At 38.8% G+C, this 24,454-nt stretch overlaps 1 protein-coding gene across 2 annotated transcripts in view; it reads left to right on the top strand.

Moving 5' to 3' along the window:
- Positions 1 to 3,965: 3,965 nt before the first annotated feature.
- The window catches only part of PHEX (phosphate regulating endopeptidase X-linked), a 104,191-nt gene continuing 83,702 nt past the window's right edge, over positions 3,966 to 24,454 (top strand). The window contains exons 1-3 of one of the 2 annotated variants that reach the window (XM_083855407.1): positions 3,966 to 4,513; positions 8,697 to 8,765; positions 9,902 to 10,063. In XM_083855407.1, coding sequence (XP_083711533.1) covers positions 4,402 to 4,513; positions 8,697 to 8,765; positions 9,902 to 10,063 — 343 coding nt within the window. In that variant the 5' untranslated portion in view covers positions 3,966 to 4,401. The remainder of the gene's footprint in view (positions 4,514 to 8,696; positions 8,766 to 9,901; positions 10,064 to 24,454) is intronic. The other variant, XM_083855408.1, reaches the window with a different exon arrangement.

Here is a 24,454-nt window from a genome sequence, read left to right as displayed (position 1 = left end):
AGCCCAGTTCTGGCTACAACAGCTGCATAGTTCAGAAAAACACTTCAAGGCCCAGGGTGAAACCCCTGAAATGGGATGGAATATAGCCTTTACTCTGACCCACACTAACTAGTCTCTTTCAATGAAGCCAGCATATACCTCTGTTTCTATGAGGAAGCCACTCAAGCTGTATCTGGTGTCTCTGCTTCCATCAGTGTGACGGTGGCTGTGTTTTCCTTCTACCATGGGCTGAAAATGCTCAATAGTACATCACCAAAGCTGTGATGCTGTGATTGTGGACTGCTCCTGTTAAGCTGTACTTGCACTAAAGTGCATTGGGCACCTCCCAGGTAGGGCAAGTCTTTAATGTGCACCATGAGGACAGTGTCTTCTGAGGCAATGTCTGTAACTCATGTGTTGATGTAACCTAATATATTTTACCTGTGTTACATTGGAGTTTACATCTAGAACTGAACCGGGTTTTTTTCTCTTTGTGTAAAAAGTATCAGTGATTGTTTTAATATGTTCTGAAGTTATCTAAATGCCAGAAGGGTTAAATATTTTACAGTACTCAGGCTCATTTTATGCATGTTCTTTAAGCAAGCTTGGGCTGACCATGTGCTGATCTCAGGCTGTTTTGCTGTTCCAGACATTCACTAACACCTATGCAACTGGTTTTGACTGGTCCAGTGAAAACTGGGAAATATGTGTGATTTTGTTGATCAACTGAATAATCAAACCTCACTTCCTTGGGCCAATCTATATGAGGAGAAGCTGATATGGTCCTATTGATTTTAGCTCTGATAAGTGCTCTATTCTGACTGATGTAATGGCTGGAAGTGAGAATTGTGTCTTCTTGTGGAAGAGCAGGATAACACACACTTGTGTGTGTTTGTGAGTGTACATTCATGTGCATACACACACACTTATATTCACAGACAATGAATAGAGGCTGGGACACTTCTGTAGTTAAACCCAGAGCATGTTCCAGAGGGTTTTCCAGCTCTGGCATATAACCATGGATAGAATTTTTTGTGCATTGCCCTGGATTTGCTGTAAGTGCCAGAGTAAACCCATTGTTTGAGTGGAATCTTAGTCAGGTGGAATTCTGAGTGAATGAAGCGTGATTTGGAGCATGGAGCATTTAGTTATTACTTTTTTGCCCCCTGTGTCTGTTCAATGTTTTATGAATGTTTAGTAGAGTCTTTGCACAGCCTCATTAAGTCTCTTATTGGGCTGCAATGGCCAGGAGTGCTGTTAGCAGTTCCAGCAGGAATTGTGGCCATGTATCCTGTACCTGCCAAAGATCTGCTGGAGTTGGGATGAGCAAGGCAACCAAATCCTAGAATGCTCATCAAAAATGTGAATTAAATTCCACAGGTTTCTGTCACAGATCATCGGTATCTGGAATTTACATGTGCTCTGTGCACCTTTTCAAACACTGCCAGAAGTGGACCTCTGCAGCTGTTGCCTGCAGCTGTTTATGGTTTAGCTGTAATTTCATAGTTCTGTACATGCTGGAGAAACCAAGATGGTTTATTGACTACAGGCAGACTCTACAGCCAGAGAGGAGGATGCTTTATACTGTGCCACAGTGTAAACAAACCCACAAACCCAGACATGGAAAAGTCATTCTGTTGTTGATTTGTGATTTTTCTTGCCACAAGGATTAGGTGCTGCTTGGAGCTGACTTGCCAGAGTACTCCTGTAGTTGGAGCTTGCTGGATTTTGTTGGAGTAGCTCCATGTTCCCATAGTCCTCACCTTCTGGTGTTTGGGAGAGGGAATGAATTGTCCAGCTTCTCCCTGCTCCTTCCTTTCTATCTTGCTATCTTTCTTCCTTGTTATCTTTCCCTCTTTCTCTGTCACAGATTTCCAAAGAGAAATAACTGGTTGCTGCTTTGTCTGTTGAAAGCTGTTCTTGGTTTCTGGCTTGATGTTGTCCTAGAAAGAGATCAATTGTGACAATGCAGAGCCATGCAAATTCCCCAGGCAGTGCAAAGGAAAGCTGCTTTATTGCAAAAAACAAGCCTTTTTAAGCAGTTAGCTGGTTATCAGTTTACATAATGTTAAGGCACGACAAGCCCAAGTCAACCACCCACCATACACCACGATGTGGACATGAGGCAGTTATGCAGCACGTCTCTCACATCTCTCTACCCTTATTCCAGCTGAGTCACTCTCCCATAGTTCCCTTCTAATTAGCCTAAGTAGCAGGCCCGAGCCATGATTTTATAAGAGTAACAAGGCCCTTATTTTATAAGGCTATACCTATATGCAACAATCAATGAAAGCAAAATCCCGCTAGTGAAACACTGATAGAGCATGATGTTCAGTACATACTAGTACTTCTCAAGGGGGAAGAACCTGAAATTTAGAAATTCTGCAGGAACAGATAATTCAGTGTTGGTTGGAGGGACATTAAGCTAAGAGTACGAATTGATCTAATTGCTCAACATTTGTAGTGTTGAGGTTCAGTAGAAAAACCATCAGGTAACCAACAGCAAATACTTGTCAAAAGGTCCTTCTGAGGTTTACTCAGTGGTCGGATCATGGACACAGTGGATTAAGTGTTGAGATCACACTGTCCATGCATTTTCTGGGTCAAGATCCTGCCCTTTTGGCAGCCCCTTTGAGACCATAGTGATTTCTGATATGACTACTCACTTGCACCAGCATTACACAAATACGTTCCCAAACCTGTGCTGGTAACAGTCTTGTGCTGAGTATGTATTATAACCAGATATCTGCTCACACCCATGAAGTCATTCATATATGAGTGGGAATTTTTGTACTGGAAGGCATGTGGTCCTCCTGGTTCTGCAGTTTCATTCCCCTCTCCTGCCTCACCTGGTGGATGTCAAAATAACAGGTTATATGTGGGACAATAGGCAGGTGAAGAGGAACAAATTTTTTTTCCTGTTACGTGCCAAGCAGAGGTGAGAATGCCCTCTTGGAGCTTCCTGATGAAGAGGGACAAGAATAAGAAGGCATTTTGAGGGCATTTTGTTTGCAGGACCCTAACAAGGCAGTAGAGGGGATTGAGAAGTGAGGATTTCAGGACCTTCAAACTCTAAGTCTTCTTTTAGATAGAGTGTGCTTTCCCTTTATGTCCATGTGACACCCAGGGCAATTTGTGTGCAGGTGCCCACATGGAAAAAGGTTTCAGGCTCCAAACTGATAACTGCCATCACACATATTTTGTGACACATGTAAGTCTTTCTTCTCTCTACTTGTGCAACTTTTTATCAGCATGGTTGGGGGCCAAGATGAGGACTTTTAAGTCCCCACAAAAGTAAGTAACTCAGGCATATAAACTGTTGCTGAGGGCATGGGGGTGCCTCTCCTTGCATCCTTATGTTTTGTGTGAGAGTCCAGCTCTTGAGAAAACAAGAGCTCTTCAGAGGGCTGAATGTTACACTCAGCTTAGAAAATTCACCCTGAAATGGCTAATTTTTTTACTTGATGAATGGAGAAAGTTTGCTACATGGAGAGAGGACTATCAAGTCTACTCTACTGAGAAATCCATATAAATAATTTTTTTTAACCCTCCACCATCTTCAAGTGCCAAATAGATACTTTTCCACTAAGCTCATAGTAGTACTTGACTTTGAAGCATAAGATCATCTCTTAAAATGTGTTGTGTACCAGCAAGGACTGAAATATCTAGCCTGGAAAAAAACAGATCTAGCTTTTAGAGCAGGACTCTTCTGTAGGTTGTGCTGATTATTGCTTTGTGCTGCTTGACTGTGATTTTTGGCACACAGCGTCACATACCAAATTCCCGAAATAAAATGCTACATGATATTCTAAGAGTTCTTATGAAGCTTTAAAAAGGGATTTGTCTGCTGAGTGGGTACCTCTTCTGGTGAAGCCAAATGATGCAGCAGCAATGGTTTAAAAGGAGAAAACTTTAGTCAGCAGATAATTAGTCTTTTTAAATAAGTGCAAGGAGAAAAAAAAGAAAACCTTCCATCAGACTTGTGTTTGTAGAAGTTGTCAGCAATCCTGCTTTGACTGGAGAGGGTGTGCAGCTCTTTGAATAGTTAAAACATCTGTTCAGCGACGTTGTGAAATGCTCGTGTTTGGAACCCCTGATAAGGGGGACTGCTGAGGGCTTGGCTCATAGAGGCTCCACAGGCAGCAAGAGCTGCACAAACTGTGGCCACTCCTTGCCTCTCCTCCTCCTGGGCAGAGCAAAACAGAGGAGACAACTACTATTTTACATGTGATTTTGCTTTGAGAGGGAGAGAGCAGGAAGTGCCTAGGAAATGGTTCACGACAGAAACCTGGAGTTTTAAATAGGAGAGAGGAGGAGGAGAAGAGCTCATGGGCACAGTTTGTGAACAGTTGAAACACTGACACAACAGCAGCAGGGGAAAACCAGACTTCTGCGAGAGCAAGCACATCCCAAGCCATCCCGATGGAAGGAGAGACAGTCCCCGAGGCCAGAGGAGCGTCCAGCAAAGCCACTCGGATTGCCCTCGGAGTCTTTGTGAGTGGCACTGTCGTGCTTGGCGCCGCTCTTTTCTTGGGTAAGTGAAAGCATTGACACTAACCTGAACACAACCCTCCCCAGCCTGTCTGCTGGGTGCCCGTGTTTCTGCCTCATGACATCTTCTGGTGAAAATCTAAATCTCTTTTTCTTTCCCTCCTTTTTATATTTATCCTGAAAGGGATATGAATCACTAAAGGAGTTCTTGTTGTGGGAATCCTAGAGCTAGGAGATGCAATGTGAACTCATGTAACATTTTGAATGCCGAATATAAATTTGGATAATCGGTTGAATGTGTTCTGACCAGAACTGGGTTCTTTCACAGGACGGAGAGAAGAAGGTGAGATTATGTTGGTTACAGATTCAGCGGTTGTGACCAATGTGGAGTAATATTCTCCGTTTCCTGAAAATGAATCTGTGTAGTGCACACATTTTATGGAATCTTTTGGATTTCCCTTCATTTGGTTTTCATTTAGGGCTTGACTAAAATTCCTGTAGAAAGCTTCAATAGTGCATATGTGTGCACATTTTTTAGATCTTTCTGATCTTCTAAGATGAATTGCGAAGTCGCCTGTACAAAAGTCATAAAGAGTGCATCTAGGATGAAATTGAAATATTTTCGTCAGATATATAAACTGTAACTAGATGCAACAGAGAAGGAATTAGTTTTTCCCCTCCCAGATTTGGAATTGCCTGTAGATTGGTTTTGTTGGAATAACACTTGAAAGCATATGTCTACACTTCTGAAATTACATGTAGAGTATAAATATGCCCAGAAAATCCAACCAAAGAGGAAGCTGAGTTGTATTGTGTAAGAACTTTGCAGAGTTGGAGCCTCTTTTGGAAAAATTCAGCCCAACTTTTTGTTACTTTGGACCAACACAAATTTCCCTAGATTGGTGGAAGCCTTGCCTCTAAGCATATATTTTGCTTTCCTCCAGTCTTTTATGATATTGTGATCTTGTTTGAAAGGTCTGCTTTGTTTATAGTCACAACATAGAAAACAATGTCAGGTTTATATAGAATAATTAAAGCACCAGGCTCATTCTTGGTTAGAGTTTTTCTGCTCTGGAGCAATTTCTGCAACTTTTGCAGGCAAATGACTTCTGTGTTAGTGATCCCATTCAAGTCAACAAAACTTTTTATAACCATAAGCAAGTTTGAATCTTCAAATTTCTAGATAAAACAAAAAAAGTTTTTCACTAAAGAATGGAGTATAAACACCAGGGAGTAATAATGGAGAGAACTTATTTCTTTTTGCCTGCACTAGATTTGTTTGATTTTGCTTAGAGCAATAAAAGCAATAGACATTTAATAATAAGAGCAATAGACATTTACCACCACAGCCTCTCAAAAATAGAACTACTTTATCCATAGGCCAGGTGTAAAAATGTAAGCAAATATATTAATACTTGTGGACAGTTTTCCAAGTGTGCCTGTGGCATGTTCTGTAGGCAGAGATTCAGTGTCAAAATTTTCATTTGCATAACTGCTAAGAAAAAGAAAATGCTGGCCTTGGGTCAACCAAAATGCTTTTAGGGTTTGTTTGGAAATTGTCTGAAATTTTAAACCTAAAGAATCAAGGAAAAAAAGTTAAATTGTTTTGGTTTAACATTTTTTTGGTTATATGTTTCCATGCTTCATTGTGACATGGTTTTGTTTGTTAAGTTTGAGCTTAATATTCTTTTAGTTTTATTTAACTGTAGAAATGGACTTTTTTTTCTGTCTGTATGAAACATTTCTGGCACCTCAAGATGTTCTTTTTTTCTTCAGTTTTCATTTAGTCTGCAAAACTTGGTGGTTTTGGTACACCTGAAATCAATTTTTCAGCCTGAGGAGTGAAATGTAGCTTTCTCCTGCTTTCTTCTTCTCGTAGTTGCTACAAGTCTAAGGTGGACGTGGGAGAATCAGGGTTTGATATTTACTATTCCTTGCTCATACTGGCTGTGACCTCCCTGTGACTTCAGTGAGGAGCTCCCAGGGCAGAGCATTGCTGGGGTCCTGCCTGTGACACTTTGGTGGGAGTGGGGGCTGTGACAGGGCAGATGTCACCTTCTCCTTGGAGAAAGAAGATTGCTCTCCAGTTCCCTTGGGTGAGAAGACAGGCAGCTTTGATTCTCAATTTGAGAGCCTCTCCTCCTGACTTGGTAGTCCTTTAGGCTTCTCTCATCACAGAAATGTTCACATTATTTGCTTCTGTACATTTGTATACTGTTTCCCTTATAGATTTATTTTTTAAAAAACTCAATTGTTGTGTGTATTTGCTTAAGAATCTGGAAACAGGCTTATCAAGGAAGAAGCTAGGATGTTGAGGGTTATAACCATGACTCTAAGTAATAACATCATAATTAGTCATCTTAACAATAAAAAGGCAAGAGAACAAAAGTGTGAAAACTTGTTTCTGTTAAAATTAGCTCTTACTTAAAATGGAGACGTTACTGCCAAAATTTGATTTTAATGATAAAATTGTAAGTTTCCCAGTTGAAATGGCATTTTTCTTTTGTTTATAAGTATCAAAAACACAGGAGCTCCTTCAGATTAAGGATGAAATGATGTCTGGACTTTTCCCTCCTTTCTCTGCTTTGTTAAGAAAAGAGTCTAGCAAACATTCAAGACCTGGATGGATTCTAAAGAGCTAAATTCTAATCAGCCCTATAATCAGGGAAAAAAGGTGTGTTTGGAAGAGTGCAACACTGAATTAAAAGGGACATTATCCATCATTTGTAGTTCATCATTATAGTGGCTCAAAATCATATTCTGGAGGTCTCCACTTCTCTATTTTCTCCTGTTCTTCAGTATTTCAATTACATTCTTTTTATGCCTCAAAACCTTGTGTATTTCTTGGTTAATTTACAAAGGTGTTTGAGATATTGTGTTTCACTGAACCAATGCAAGCTTTGAAAAAGCTGTCCAGAAATAGGTTTACATTCCCATTTTCTGGGAAACTCGGATTGAAATCCAGCTATTTCTGTCATTAATTGCCATTAAAACTGTGAGACTGGAAGAGATGAAACAGCTTTATATTTAATTCTAGTTTTAGGACCTTTTGTAAAAAAGAATTCCTGGGTTGAAATGATGTCTCACATTTTTCTATCACTTTTGGACAACATGTAACTACAGCAGAAATTGCTTTATAACTATCAGCACTGTTAAAGCTATGGTACCATAATATATTCCATTGTTGGTTATTTTTTGTTCAGTGTTATTTGCTTTTTTCATTTTTGCCATGGACTGTTATTAAGATAATGGATATAATGAGACATTTCTTTATGCCTACTGAGCACATCTAGTGAGTGCTATTTCACCTATCCCTTGGGATTCTCCCTTCCTAATCCCAAGTATCAATTATCTGCATATTTTCTGCCTGAGAGCAGTGTCTGAAATTAGCAATTCCTGTGCTTAAATTTCAGTGGCAGTTGTAATACATGTTTTTAAAAGATGAGCAAAATTAACTGACAATTTCATAGTTCTTCTCAGCAAGGCTTTTGGAAGCAAATGCAATTACAATACTTTTGGGAGATGTTCAGACAGAAACTGGGTTGTGCCTTATAAAGCACAGCTAACCCTATGCCCATTGCAATCTGCTTTGTTCCAGGCTGGAATAAGGAGACCCTGGGAGTGTCCTGTTGGTGCTGGGCAGTGCAGTGCTGCTGCACGGCAGTGTGAGCCCCCAGCTCAGGGGAGCTGTGGAAACCCTGCAGAGGGTGGTGAGACTGCTCCATGTTGTATTTCCAACCATGGAAGGTGCAACCTGGTCTAGTGGAAGGTCCCTGCCCATGGCAGAGCATTGGCATTAGAGGATCTTTAAGGTCCCTTCCAACTCAAGCCATTCTATTTTCCTGTGTCTCCAGGCTCTGGAGGATGGTGATAATGCCGAATTGTTTGTATTGTGGTGGTGCTCACTGTCAGTGAGTAGGGCTGAAGTGATGCTACTCCAGACGCTGTGCAGAGACAGCCCTTGCTCTCTGCTGCCTGTGAACAAAGAGGGGGAAGGAAAAAAGTGGGACTAGGAGGGGAAAATGATTTGTACGAGCTGCAGTATTTACATAATATACATTCTAAATATTTACTTAATATACATTCTAAGTGCTCTAAATAGCTGCAGTCAGAGAGGCACTGGGACCGGAGGCTGCACTGATATTGGAATGATCAAGTACACAACATTTGGCTGCAGTTGTCAAAATTCATTGCAAACGATCTCATTATGGTTTTCCATTTTGCAGTTAGCCAAGGTCTTATAAAGTTTCATCCGAAGCAACAGTACTGCTTGACTGCAGAATGCATTGAAGCTGGTAAGCAGCAATTTTATCCTCTCAATTCTATCATGATTATAGTATGTTAATGAGATATTTATACCATTTAATTTCTCTCATTATACATTTTACTCAGAAAGCTTAATTAATGAGGGAGAAAGAACAATAACCCCAAACTTTTTAAAAAGTCACTGTTCAAGTTGCTTCAGTTTTGTTTATTTTGTACTATTAAAATTCATGTTTTAATTTGGTCTAATACTAGTCCAACTAGATTGGCTCAAAGTTTCCCATAGGGGTTATTGTTCCTTTTATTTTAATAAGAAACAAAATGTTAACCTTCAGGTAGATTTTTTTGCTTCCTCTCCAGTTATCAGAAAACTAGCAAGTGAATTGTTTAGCACAGAGATGCTTTTGTACCAGATCTGGCACACACTTTATAGGATTTTAAATTAAAAGAGGGTAGATTCAGATTAGTTGTATGGAAGAAAATTTTTATGGTGAGAGTGGTGAAACACTGGCACAAGTCACTCAGAGAAGTTGTGGATGCCCTATTCTGGAGGTGTTCCAGGGCAGGTTAGATGGGATTCTGAGCAACCTGGTCTAGCTGATATGTCCCTGCTTATTGCAGAAGATTGGACTAGGTGACCTTTAAGGGTTCCTTCCAACCCAAACACTATGATTTTATGACTAGGTACTGAAAAGCTACTGAGTCTTGGGCTTGTCAGACTGATCTCTCTCTTTCACTGACAATAATAACTAGTAAGAAAGCTGTCATAAAATGGAGCTGAAAATACAATTATCTTCTCCAATATACTGAAGATCAGAATTTGATTTGTTTTCTAGTGCAGTATTCAACTAGAGGTAAACTCTGCATAGTTACTGAAAAGCTAATCACAATCTACTTAATATGTATCACTACTAAATTCCTCAGGCAATTAATTCTATCATGGCAACAATGGAGAGCCTGTCTTCAGGTGTCTGGCTCCAGTGGCTCATGTTCATGCAAGTTCAGTCATTGTTGCTGCGTGGCACTCAAGAATATTCATTGCAGATATTTTGTCTTTATTGTTTGTTTGTTTGTTTCCCATTAATCATAATTTCTGGACTGTGGCCTCGTGTAATTCTCTGTTTAAGAAAAAGTGTTCCACAAAAATCAATGTAGTGTATTTTTACAGCTGCTGGCATCTTGAGCAAGATAAATCAATCTGTAGATCCATGTGAGAACTTCTATCGATTTGCATGTGATGGCTGGATATACAATAACCCCATTCCTGAAGATATGTCCAACTATGGTGTTTATCCCTGGCTGCGACACAATGTGGACCTCAAACTAAAGGGTAAATAGATAATTTCTAAAAGTATTTGGTTGGCTTGTCACTGTGGCTTGGTAATTGGTTGGGTTTGAGATGGCCAAAAATCTCCACAGTTCTCATCACTGGATAACATCCAACAGCCTGACTTGATGTTCTCTTTTAAGTATATTTTTCTTTTATTTTGAAATTGAAAATCACATTGAGAGATACTGAATTTAACATAAACAGATTTTGGGAGGAAGTATAGAACTGTTGGGAATTCTGGGAATTCTACCAGTTAAGAATGAAGGGATGAAATGATACTGATTATACCAAAAGGAAAAGACAAGGAGATTTAACTCTTTCCCCCTTGCAGCAGATGGTTAGACCAGAGTGCAGGAGCTCAGCACACACATGTAAGAATGTCCCCAAGTCAATCATCAAGCCAGGGCAGTAGGCTGTCTCTAACAGTTGCCAACAGCAGGAAAATATAATAAGGCCAAGCCAGAGTGATATTTTTCAGTGCACTCACCTAGCCCTTGGCAGAGGCCATTTTCAGGCTTCCGGAGATGGAGGTTGTTTGGGTATTGGGTTTCCTTCCCGCTGCCATTCAGGCTGCCACTGAAGTACCTGGGCTATCATCAGTGAAACAGAAAGTTACTTAAGAATATTTCTGGAGGAAAAAAATAGCCCCAGGGTGGAAATATGTAGGAAGAAAGGTATTTTAATCTCTATGTGACTTGACTTTGGGCTATACTCTGCAGTTGGCTACCTCACCAGGAAGCCCTGCAGACCAACTGGGGAGAAAGGGTGATGATTATTGTTAGGTAAGAAAATCTTCCCAGATTCTTATAGTCTTGGCTAAAAGCGAGTCATTCAAAAAAAGGAATACATGTGAGATTTAATATTGTTGGTGGTGTGCTCAAGCTTTGCCCACCTTGAGTACATAGTTGATATATTAATTGAAATAAGAGCCTGGCTTGAGCTCACCACAGAACAGAGGTCAGTTTTAGGATTTAATGCTTAAATATAGCACTTATTTTTCTTTGGATTTTCTGCAGGAACCAAAGCCCTTCTCCAATTGCTTTCTTCAGTCTTAGGGTATTCAATTTTCACATCGTTTAGTATTTTAAAAGCTGCATTTGGGTTCAGAATATGAGTTTTGGTTTTCAGTGTAGTATATGATCTCAAGATTTGCGTTTAAATTCTGCTGAAGACGTCACAAGAAAAGGAAAAGAAATATTGCCAGAGCCTGTTTTAAGTTATGCTTTTCATTCTAATTGTTCTGTTGCCAGAATTGGGCTGTATTAGATAACAGCACATCCTGCATGAACCATAGCCACAAAGAGGCCAGTCTTAATTGAATATGGAGTAGCAAGCTGTCACTGTCATCCTTAATTTCCTCTTTTTACAGGTCCTAATCAAGGACATCATACTAAGCCAGATTTTTATTAGATTTTGTTCCTGCAATCCCTTTAGAAGTTGCTAATACATAGCTAGAAAAAATGCAAGACAAAGACAGAAACATCCAAGTGGGAAGTATTTGCTTAATGGAAACTCCATATCAGATAAAGGCAGTTTATACAAAATTATTTAATAGGAGACCCTTGGCATGGACAGGAACAAACTTGTGAAATGCTGGTTGGTGTACAGGAGTGTTTTTAAAATAACATTTGCCATCTACTCCTTAAATTTTTACTTCATGATCTGTCCAAAATATATTCTTTGTAATTAAAAAAGAGAAAAAGTATTGGTAGCTGAAATAACAAGCATAACTTCAGCCTCTAGGTATATTTGTGTTTTCTCTGGAGTTATTTCAATATATTAGCTCAACACTGAGTTATTAATTTGTGTATGACCACAACCTTGCTAGCAGAAGTTTTAGCAAGAGGAAGAGCTCTGCATAGAGAAGGAATTATAGGGCTGAATAGACCTTGGAAGCAAATTTAATCTCTCTTTTCTCAAGAACTCTTAGTAGAACTTTTTACCACATTGACATTTGGTAGATTAAAAAAGCCTCAGTCTTTAAAGACCTGGTTATTATGCAAGTTCTATGCTCTGAAATACTTACCATATTAAAGAAAACTATCAATCTTAAAGTGATAACAGGGCTTGGCCAGAAAGACGTTTTTTATATTTGATTTTCTTTGATGGTATGATATAGATGGAAACATTTATTCAGGCTATATATTAAAAAAAATTATGTTACTTAAATAAACTATTTGGACATCTAATCTGTTTTCTGGTCCCTGAATGTTCCTGAGCCTACTTCTGTTCCTGAGAAAGGGATTTTGGGCAAAGACCTGTTACACAGGTTGCACAAGTGTACCTTCAGTGTTCTGGAAGCTTCATTTTTTTTGTTCAGGAGCAATTTCTACAGAAGAAGATCTTCCAGTGGATAATGGGTAGCAAGTGTAAGAATTAATTTGGTATTACCAAAAAAATGTAATTGTAGCTATTTAATGTAATGTACTGAGCTCGCCCTGTATTAGGTATTAGTGGGTTTGAGAACGAAGCATTTTTTCTGTTTGTTTTGTGTTTGGGTTTGTTTGGGGTTTATTTGTTTAGTGGCAGCTTGTTTGTTTGTTTGTTTATCTTTGTGTCTGTGTGTTTTTTGGGTCTTGCCTAGTTTTCTTTTTCCCTGTTTTTTTTGGTTTCTTTATTTCGGGGTGTTTTTTTTGTTGTTGTTGTTGTTGTTTTGGTTTTTTTTTTTTTTCTCGTTGTGTTTTTGGGACTTTTGGAGGTTTTTTGAGAAGTTTGCAAGAGCAAACAACATTGCAGCTTCAAAAAAAGGTAGAAAATTTTTTTTGTTGGTGAAGGTTTTTGGTGCCTTAGTAGGGAATTCCAAAGAGAGGAAATGGTAGTAGGTCAATGTAAAGTAGCTAAGAACTACTGGGTGGTGGATTTTTTGTCTGCATATCTCTGATTGATTAAAGGATCCAGATTAGAACCATTAATTTTGAGGTTCTTCTAGAGCTGCAAAATGTAATGTGATCATGAAAAATACCTTTTTTTAAGATTTGCGTTTATAATGGGGTAGGAATTTACATATAATGCTCCCAAGGCTTTCCCTAGCTGTCTTCAGATGCATTCAAGCTAAAATCCTATTATTATTTCCCCTTTAATTTCTTTTCCATACATTGTTTGCGGGTCATTTGGGTTTATTTTTCTGTGCTCAGAGGAATCCACAAACCACATGTGTAACTCACTTTGATCTCCTGGCTATGCAAAATAAAGAAAGTTCTAGCCTGGGGAAAGTAGTGGTGGGTCTTTCCTTGGATGTGACCTTCAGCAGGATTTCAGGCGTCGTGGAGGAATGTAAAAAAGATAATTGTAGAGAGCCAAAAATATCTCAAAAGCAGAGGTTTGTGGTTTGGGTTATGACCCAAATCTAGGTAAGGAACATGCCATATTTAGGTTAAAATTTCTTATAGATCTGTTCCTTACAGAACTTTCCTGGAGAGGACTGAGGTACCACTACCTCCCCACAGCCATTCCTGGCTGGACCAGATTGTCCCTGACGTGAAGCCAGCCTTTCCTCTTCAGCCACACCACAGGCACATGAAAAAGTACCTCGTGTTGGTTAAGAGCAAACACTCCTAGTCCCCAGTAGGCCTCTGATGGGAAGTCCTTGGAGTCCTTCAAAATGGAAAGAATCTTTTGGTTGTGGCCTGTGCTGTATGAACAGAAGTGATCTCAAACTGTAACAGCTTCAGCCTTGTGTCAGGCCAAGATTTCAGTAACTGTGAGCTACTTAATATTTTTCTACTTACCATAAATTCCCTGCAAAGCTATTTGTGTTCCTGATTAATTTTTCCATTTTGATTTGTTGACCTCCATTAAGGTTTTAAGAGTGCTTTTGTCTTGCCACTGAAAAGCAAGTGGCCTTTTGTGAAGAGCTCAGAGCTGGAAGTCTGAGGCACGTAATTCAGTGCCTGTGGTGAATGTTGGTTGTGAACCCAGAAGTTTCTTTTCCTTTCTCTGAAGTCTGAAGTACAATGGTATACAGCTGCCTTATTTTTTCTTTTTCTGAGTGGCCACGCAGGAAGCAATAAATTAAAATAAAAACAACAAAACAAAACTCCACAAACAGTCCTAAATCTCAGAACTGCAAAGGACCTGATTTTAATTATGTGAATAATTTCTGAACATGTCTTCCAGACCTTTTAAATTTAATTTACGACTGTGGAAACCAGTTTACAAATTAAGTCTCCATACTGTTCCTTGTCCAGTGAGACACCTACTTCAGGCTGATTTGCTGTGCTAAGCTTTGTAGAGTGGCTGTTTTCTGAATGTCAGTCAGTTTAAAATGAGGAATTTCCAATGCGGTAAACAGAAAGAAATGGAGGCCTTTTAGGAGGATATGGTGTGTGGGTTTCTGAAGAACATGAGACAGACAGCAAACAAAATATCTTGGCAGCATAGGCAATTTTTCCCAAGACAATTTGCAATGATTTCCTTTGGAAAATAAATCCTTTGTAAGTAAAACCAGTAAGTAAAAATACCTCTTTGGAAATTTATGCAGTTTGACTATAGGATATCCTTTCAGACTGATCCCAGGAGTTGGTGTTGGGTAGTTGCTGTTGCTGTTGTGTGGTTGCTGTCCTGCACAGAGGACCCTGTGCCACAGGGCTCTTTTAGGGCTGGGTTTTTTCTCCCACCATTCACCTGGGATCACAGGGATAGTTTGGAGGTGTCCCATGAAATCTGAAATGCAGCTGCTGACACTCCTCCCCAGGTTTCTGTATTAGCTGACCTGCCTCTTGTGATTTGTTTCCTTCAAAGTTATTTGAGCTTTGAGAGCTGTCCCAAGTATGAGGAAGAATACCAGCAGTCATTAAAATAAAAGAGAATATTTCTGGTTTTGCTTCCCATATATTTCTGGGTAGCTGCTCTTGAGTAAAAAGAAAGCAGAAAAAAGCAATAGCACTTCATGCTGTTTTGCTAGGTCTTTTCTGCAATAAAAGACCTTTTCTCTTTTCAGTGCTACAGGCACTTTTTTCCAGTGGTCTAGATCTTTCCTATAGTGGCTTATTTATCTGAATGTAAGAAAAAACATAGGTGGCACAAGTCAGGTAAATCTCTCCAGGCAAGAAGTTAGTAGCTTTTTTGGTAAAATGAAATACCTAAGTCAAAAGTGGAGAAGCCAGGACTTTTTCCAGGCTTTGTGGCTGCTCAGAATGAAAACTGTGTTCGTAATGGGTGATTTTGGAAAACCATGAGTACAGAGAGGAGACAGTTTTGGTTCCTAAATGAGGTTTAAAGGCAGCACAGTAACGGAGCCACAGGATTCCCACAGCATCCCCCTGGTTTGGAAACTGAAATGGCATCCTCCTCTGAGCCCTCAGCTAGGACCAAAGTGGTGCTGCTCACTCCTGTTCCACATGGGGCATGTAGTTCCCCTACATTTACAGTGAGCCTGGGGTTTGTATGATATATATCATTCATACTTGCAGATACTGAATTTCAAAATTTTTGATGGCCATGTTTGGATGGGTAATTTTACAGAATGGGGATTGATACCTTGGAAGGCTCAGCAACCCATGACATCTGATTCCCTTTTTTGACAAAAAAAAAATTTCTACAAGTACATGTTGAAAATATTATTGTAATGAAGTAAATGTTATGCTGTCATTTAGTATGGAGCTCCACCTATATTGTAATGATTGGGAAATTTGAAATCTTCTGGTCTAAATGTGGTTTAAAATCTTTTGCCAAAAATTATAATGATATGTGTTACCTCCTAAAGCATAATACTGGGAGGCCAGAGGGGCAGGGCAGGGAAGAGGGCAATCTACTCAAAAGAGTAAGATTTATTATTGAAATTAAATTTATGAACAGAGGCTTTCACCTCCTTATAAAACGATTTTTGGTTTGGTCACAGCTCGTGTACAGTTATGTTGACTTTCGGAGGAACTCACATGATGGGCTTATCTTTTGATATACAAACTTAGAGAACTTACAAAATGCTGAAACTATAAACAAACAACATTTCCGTTTCAGCAATGTGCTGTGTATTAGAGCACTGAACAGCATTAGGAAGCATTTATGTAAGCACAGCTGTGTGAAAGCTATTTCCATGAGAACTTCCATATTGCTAAAATGGATATTCAAGGAAAGAATTGAGGAATTTCTTTTCAAGGGGCGAGGGGGAACCCTAGAATGTCAGTATATTAGTTGAGTTTATTTGTCTAAATACAGAATCCTTTAATGAAAGTGGTATTTGGGAATATATGTTTGTTTTACTTGGTTTATGTTCCTTGGGAACTAGAACCTATATGAATTGATTAACTACTAGATTTTCATGAATTTCTGTGGAAGTACATATTCATATTAATTATGTCCTTGTGAGTGCAAAATTAATTCATAATAATTTAAATGTTTCATTGGAATATCAGAAGAATTAATAGTGAGGGGCTGTTACTTTCAAGAGCCATTGCTCCATCCATGGTGAGATGAATGCTGCCATCAAGAAATTGTCTGATGGATATTAATTGTATCAAATACAAAAGATAATTTCCTGAATTGAGAGCTGGTGTCTTGATCATGATTAAATACCTTAAAAAAACCCCAAAAAAACCCCAACCAAAACAAACAAATAACTCCCATCAACCCCCCCAACCAAAACAATAATAAAAAAAAAAAGCTAAACAAACCAAATTCCCGCCCCCCCACCAACCAATCACCAACCCATCCTCTCCCCTCAGCTCACAAAATAAAACAAGAGGAGGAAGGAGAAACAGTTTATCAAAACAAGGCAGGCTTACAGGCTTAGATTAAGGCATCAGCTCTACAAGGACCATTCTGAGGAATGAACTAATGGAGCTGCAGAATACAGTGGTAGTTTTATTAAAGAAAAAAAACCAAACAAACAAACAAACTAGTAACTGGTTTGAAAATATGACTTTTTTATATTTAATATCTAAGGCATATCTGAGGCTATGTCAGCCAACACAAGGCTTTCTAAAAGCGACTAATGGCCCCGTCCATTGATGTCCTGGGTGGTTCTGCCTTCCAAAGAAGTGGGAAAATACAATACATCAGGCATATGGCAATCTGAGAGGAGTCCAGTGCTCTGCTTTATTTCATATTCCTGTGTGAATAAGGGGTTTGCCATTATGAAATTTGCTTTGAGTGATTATTTCAAGCACTTATGCCCTCTAATAAGATTACTCTGGTTATCTGATTATTACCAATCGGGAACTGAGAGAAAAAAGGTAAGAAAGTAGAAGACTGGTTAAGAAGAGAATGTAAGAAACATGAAACTGGAAATTAAGTATGCTTTACAAATATTTAAAAACTGCATTATAAACACCAGAAAGGTATATTGATTTGCTATTTTATTTCACTTTAGACACTCAAAGCAAAAAGCTTTAATTAGGCAAGGATAGATTTAAGCATATGGAGAAAGATTTTTTTTTTTTTTTTTTTTTGCAAGCCTTTCATGCTAGTTTGTTCACCCATATATATATATAGCAAACAGTAGAGAAATCTGGACTATAATTCATCAGAAACTCAAAGGAGGTATTTATAAAATGCAATGAAATATATTTTGTACTGCATTAGACTTGGACTGCTTCCCTTCCTGTGCTCTGAAACTGAGAATTGTTTACAGTCACAAAATTTATGCACAAAAAGGAAGAAGAGCCTTAATGTCACTAACAATTTAGCAAGTATTTAATTTATTTATGGTGGCAAGAAAACTTTTCATTGTTTTATTTATTTGTGAGAAAGTAAATATTTTATCTTTAGACTGTGTATTTTCTTATTTTGGACTTTTGGAAACAAATTTTTATTTGAAAACCAATCATATGCAGTTCACTTCTAATAAAGTGTCTGGTGGGGAAGAGGACTCCAGACAGCACATGTCAGACTGCGCATGAGACACCTGAACTAGAAAGAAACACTGCAGAGCAATTAGCAGAACTAGGATTACAAAAAAAAAAATAAATTTAGGTTAGCTCATATTTTAGGGAAACCTCAGAAACCAAATATTGCTATCAATTGCTGCTAGAGGAAAGAAGTGGTTTTGCACACTTAAGTTGCCTATCAGGAAATATTCTCAGCAGAACTTGTGTTTTAAAGGCATAAAGAATTTAACGAGGCCTTGAAATTATGTATTCTCTGTGGTATTTTCCAGGCAGGCAAGATCTTGCTTTGTTCTTCTTCCAAGGCTTTCAGATGCAAAACAATTCTGAAATTGAAGCTGGACAGGTGCATTCGTGTGGGGGTTTGACCTGCGCTATTAACCTGCTCAGAGGGGTAAAATTGTACTGAAACATTAAATGTTTTGTCCTACAGCAGATGTCCATGTCTTTTTCAGAAGAGTGCTGTGAGGGAACAGATTTAAGAATCTAAGATCTAAGAATAATCTTGGCTTGATGATACTTGTCTTGATCCCAAGAAACATATTCAGCCTGAAATACCAATCAAGTCTGTCACTTCCCTTTAGAACATACACACATACATATGTACATACATATATACATGTAATATTCTTCACTCTCCCCTTTAGACCCCCTTCCAGCTATGAGTCTCTTTTTCAAACTGATGAGAATAAAAATATATGTATCAGAATTTCTTCTTTTGTAACTTGGAAGGTTGCAGTCTAATTAAATTCTTATTTTCATGTATCAAGACAGGAATGTTACCATTGGATGAATGATTACACAACACTCTTGTGTATAATATTATATTCTTTGGCCAGTGCTTTTATTTTGGGCTAGAACATTGTGCCCCTAGTAGGCACAACGAAACTTACTACTGCCACCTCTCCTTCACTTTGGACTGTGAAAAGGAGGAATTGGAAACCAGATACTCTAAATGGATGTCAGCTGGCCCAAAACCATTCTGAAATGATTGCTCTTGGAATGTGTAAGCTCGTGTTGCTTCAGACTGTACGTTTGTCTAGCTGTGATGTCTGTAACAGCAGTGTGGTTTTAAAGTTTTTTGTGTGCCCTTTGGCATCCTGGCCAAATCTTTGCTCTGTGAACCACACTGACCTTGGCTTCTGAAAGCCAGTGCACTGAGAGTTCGAAGAGAGAGCAATGCCTTCATGCTACAGCTGGAGTGCTAAACAACCCCAGTGACACAAGTGCAGTTGGATACTTGGGTTTTAGGGGTTACTTTTCAGGAGCTTTTTTGCCATACCTCTTGAGCATCAAGAAAATATGGGAATTAAGGGTTAGATATTCTTAAGGAGGACTAGATTAATCCTGATTATCTTATAGTTCAAGGACCTAAGGGAATGACATTCTGCACATGTGTTGTGTGTTTGGTTTAATTGCTAAACTCTAACCAAGGTTTGGAAGGTTTTTCTCTACATTTAAGAGGTAATTCCTCACAGGACATCTTTAAAAGAACCTGCTGCTGGCATCAGAGGATCATCTGCCATTTTCTGAAAGATAACTTGGGTTTTGTTTTTTTCACAGAGGTAACATATAATAGTGCTAACTTAGGGAGAAAACAAAGCTTGTCACTGATAGCTGGAGATGGGAACAGCTCTTTTAATTATTCTTCTCATCAGTTAAGAAACTCAGTTCTTATAGCTGTAGAGCAGAGTGTGGGGAGGGTGACTAGTAGAATCTTTATTGCTCAACTATTGAAAGAGAAATTCTCTATCATTGGGTATTTGCAAATAAACCTGCTCAATGTCTAGGCCCTTGGGCTATTTTTTGAGTCTGATCCCAAAAAGAATGCATTACAAGCTGCTTTCACTTTAGTACTGAACATCATCTGGCAATGCCAAGCAACTCCCACTGTCTCTGAAACTAAAGGGACTGAGGGCTATTCACCATCTCCAAAGGATCAAGCTCTTTGCATGTGTGGATCAAGTTCAACAAGCTTTCTGCTCACAAAGGAGCATTATTCCAATCACTGGGGCTCTGACATGAGTTAGATAAGGAGCAATCTGTGTCTCACTTTCTTTATCTGCAACAATGGATAATGGCTGTGTCTCCTTAGTCTGTCATGTCTAAGAGTGCTTTGATATCTGTATCCTAAATTTATAGAGTACAATTGCAGGGGTAACCACTGGTTTATTTTCTATGACCTTTTTTGTGTCACAGGCAACTACATTACCCATGTAATGTAGCTCAGTAGCTTGCACCGGGATAAAACATAATTGCCTTTGGGGTAAAGTTTATCTCCCCAAAAAGCATGAAGTCTTGAAAATATTAAGGGGCAGAGAAGCCACTGTCTCCTCTGGTTACTGGTTCCAGTGGTTAATCACTGTCACTACTGAATTTGTCTTCATTTTTTAACAGTTGGCTTTCTTTGGGCCATTTTTCAATAGGCTAAAGACCTCTCTGGCATCAAGCATTTTCTAAAGGTGCTTTGATATTGTGATCCTGTCACCCTTTCACATCTCTTGTGAGAAAAAACATGTGCCCTCATTGCATGCTTTTTTGTCCCTCTCTTCTATTTCTCAAGCTACACCCTCCAAAGAAACAACTCAATTGTTTTGTTATTTTTCTGCCCTCTGTCCAACTGTCCAACATTGTTTTTACAATTCAGACAGCCAAAGGGCAGGCTGTGTTCCAGTCTGTCTCACCAGCCTGTGTACACACTAAGATCATCTCCCCACTTTGATACTTCTCTGGTTTTGCAGTCCAAGACTCCTGTCTGTTCTAACATTGCCCTGCGAGTTCGTGCTGAATTATTTGTCTGCTTCTAGCTTTTCACTCCTCTAGGGTTACAACTTTCCAGGAAATGGGATGTCCCTTGGGGTTCTTGTATAATTTTTGTTTGTTTACAGTCCAAGCATATACCCTGGGGGATGTTTGCACATTGAGTTGTTTTTTCTTCAAGATACAAAGCATAAAAATATATTTCAGAGCATTGTCAGATATCACTGTGCAAACACTTGAGCTTGCATTTTCCACACAGAGCAAATGTTTGTAAAAGGGTAAGGACAAAAAACTACTGGAAAAAATGCTACTGTCTTTACTAACAGAATGATTTCTCTATATCCAGGGTTGTAAAGTGCAGAGAAAACTTTTATTTTTCCCACTAGAATAGGAAATATCCTCATGAATAACATAGTATTTCTCAGGATTTCAAATATATTTATAGAAAACTGTCTGATAGCATACAATATATATACAATCTGATCAGGACACTGATAAATCGAGTCAATATTTCTAATCTGAATAGATGGAGTGCATGTTTCTATTCTCTGCAAATCTGGCTTTACAATCCTTTTTCATGCAGTCCAAGTCAGAGGCAGAAAAGGTACGGGATTTCTTGGTGCCATAAATAAAACATGGTGGCTGAAAACCAAAGTGAAGCTGTGCAAGACAGTGGGCTGGAAAATCAACAAGGGCTGGAAATGGAAAGTAAGATTAAAGGTAAAACTTAGCCACAAGACTATCCTTAGCAGCTTTAGAATAGTATGCAGTTAAATAAACACACATGCAAAGCTTACTTTGTAATGTGCCTTGCTCTCACTTTTAACAGCAGATGATTGCTATTTACTCAAGGGTAGTGAACCACAGGAAGCTGGCCTTTTTTAGCCCTCTTGCCCTGAAAAAGAACTATGTGAAGGCAATTCAATATAAACTCTCTTCCTTCCCATCCCAGCTCCCCACCCCCAGCTGTGCCTTTTTTCCTTGACTGTATATCTGAGCATCCCCAGTTCAGACAAGTGAAGATCACTCCCAGCTATGGAGTGTTTTTTTTGCTGGTGATGCGGAGACTTTGTGTTTTATGCAAGAGTCAGGGAACACAATGATGCAAACCTGCCTGACGTGGGGTGACAGAAGTTCAAGAAACTTGACTGCAATGGGAACTTCTGCACCCCCCAACACCTTGGTACAAGAAAGTGAATGATTAAGTCATTTGCAACCTCGGGAAGTTTAGGATATTTTGAACACCTTTAATCAGTTTCTGATTGTGCAAGTGGTAGTTGCTTAGTGAGATGAGGTACATTATTACAGAACTGCAGAGTGCAATTGACAATAGGTGTTGACACTTGTCATAACTAAGTTGTATGTGAAGGGAAACATAAATCTTGCACTGGGGCATGCTGTGCTTATGGAAACACAAACAATGAGGTGCTGAGGTCAGTGATAGAGGCCAAGATCTTTTTTTAGCCCAATGAGAATGACTTTGGAAATAATTTAAAAGTGAAGAAGGTGAAAGATGTAATTGAAAAAGAGCTTTTTGCTAAAAAAGTCATTCAAATGTATAGTTGATATTTGGCTAAGGAAATGGGATCCAAACTGTATATTCAGCTGGCTTAAGCTATGCTGGTTCACTTTGTTTGTCCTGGTAATTTTTGGTTATGATATTCCACTTTGCAGTGGTATAACTCAGTAGCAGTAATAAATAGTTAAATTTTGGTTGATGTTAATAACAATTCTGTGCTTTTTCAGATGCCTGGAAGTCAGCTTAGATTGTGGTTTCTTTTTAGCCTCTGCAGCCAGATTGCTATTCTATGTCTACTGTATCATTCAATTGAGAGCTGACAAATGTGCTATTATTTAAAGAGTGTGTTTTCAAAATTGTTGGAGTTATGTGTATTTCCTAATGTGATGAAACCTATTCCTAACAATTCTTCTTTAGAGGTAAAAGATTGACATCCTAAAATGTAAGATTGCTTTAAGGAATTAGAACTTTTAGTTTGCAACAAGAAAACAAAAAACAAGAAAGCAAGCAAGCAAGACAGCTCTAATAACAAGCTCAATGTCCTTCTCAGTGCTAAATGAGCTGTTTTAGTCAAAATGTTGGTAGCCCTGTTCTCCCTAACTAGGTCAAAGTTTAAGGAAACTGTGCTTAAGGAAAGCCTATCAGACTGAACTTCTCAGTGGATTTATATGAATACACACAGTTCCTTAGTGAGACATGAGAGTTGGAGATTGGAAAGACAAAGTAAAAAACTAAACAGCAAATCTGTGGTATCTTATAAGGTGCAACATTAATTGGTCTTTGGTGATCCTTCTCTTCTTATCCCTTGAAAGATACCAAAGGTTTTGCTTACACTTGGTGTCAAAACAGAAAATATCTGAAGCTATTGCACTTTTTTAAAGTGGAAAGACAATTCTCCCAGACAGCTATAGTTCAGGTGATTTTTTTCAGAGGGGCTGAATTTGCTCTCCATGTGTCACTGGCTGGCATTTCCCTTACTGTAGATGAGAGCCTGAAATCCATGTCATGTGTCAGGAGGTGAAGCACTGCTCAGAGAATGTGGGATGGCCCTGGGGCAGGTTTGCTCAACTTGCAGAGTCCTGGGAAAGCAGAGGCTGAACTGCTGCCCTCCCAACGGCTGCCCTGTAGAGAGCAGTGTGCATCGACCCACACAAACAGATATGCTCTGGATGGAGTGGGTTTGTCAGAGCCTGCAGCTGCAGCCAGGCTACTCACAGGACCCAATACTGCTAATTTAAAGAGAGCTTGATGGGCCTACATTGATTTCAATCACACTAGTGAGTTTCTTTCCACGAATAAACAACGTCTAATTGATTGCATATATCTTTGGTCAGTATGCTGTGCTCTTGCCTTTTCTTGCTATTCATCTTTGAGAATTAGGTACTCAAGGACATGTAAAATCCATATATATTTGTGAGCTAAATAAGAAGCAAATTTCCAAATCTTGTATTTGGATTTTATACTAGCTAATGTAGAAATCATGTGGATGTGAACAGTACTCCAAGTTTGAGCCTCTAAATCTTTCTGAAGACTCAGAGTTAAAACTAGGAAACCTCCATAGCCTAAAGACCAGCCATGGATCATACCCCCTATTTCAGTGTCCACAGGATTCAAGCATCTTATTAAGTCTTTCTTTCATGTTTGATCCCTGGATTTTATCTGAACCGAGAATTGTCTTCAAAAAAGAAATCTGAGCAAGCTGGCAACATCTACCCCACCTCACTCTCTGCAGTAGTGAAGTGGGGTAGATGTCACAATAATGACATAGTTTGATGGGAAAACACCAGGTCTGATTTTAACACAATTTGATGCAGTTATATCTCTAGAGTTGATTTTATTGGCTCTTATAATCTGCTTCTCTCTTGAGCTTTAGCCATTGGATTTTATTAGCTTCAAAATTTCGTGGTTGTACAGTTCACTGGCAAAGACAGAAATTATTGTAATGGCTTTAATGGGAGGGTAATTTTTCATCCTTAATTTTATGGAGGATTAATTTATCATTTCTTTTAAAATGCCATTTAAAAATATAAATGAGTCTGATTATGCTGCTAAAAATTGTGCATACTGAAAATGTATATTGATGATTGGCATTGTATTGTGTTTAACAAATTGGGAAATATTAGAGGATTTGAAACCAAAGCTATCCTCTTCAGAAATATTTTTATGGAAATATCTTATTTATGACTAAAAATGAATAATCTCATTAAATTTTTAAGGGTCTAAGCAAAAGAATTGGGCAATGGGGTGTTTCTTTGTTTGTTTGTTTGGGGAGAAAAAGGATTGGAGGGA

This window comes from Zosterops lateralis (assembly GCF_965231275.1).
Source record: "Zosterops lateralis genome assembly, chromosome: 2".
In the NCBI taxonomy this organism is placed as follows: Eukaryota; Metazoa; Chordata; class Aves; order Passeriformes; family Zosteropidae; genus Zosterops; species Zosterops lateralis.
The sequence above is the reverse complement of the archived record's forward strand: the minus strand, read 5'-3'. Positions and strand labels throughout refer to the sequence as shown.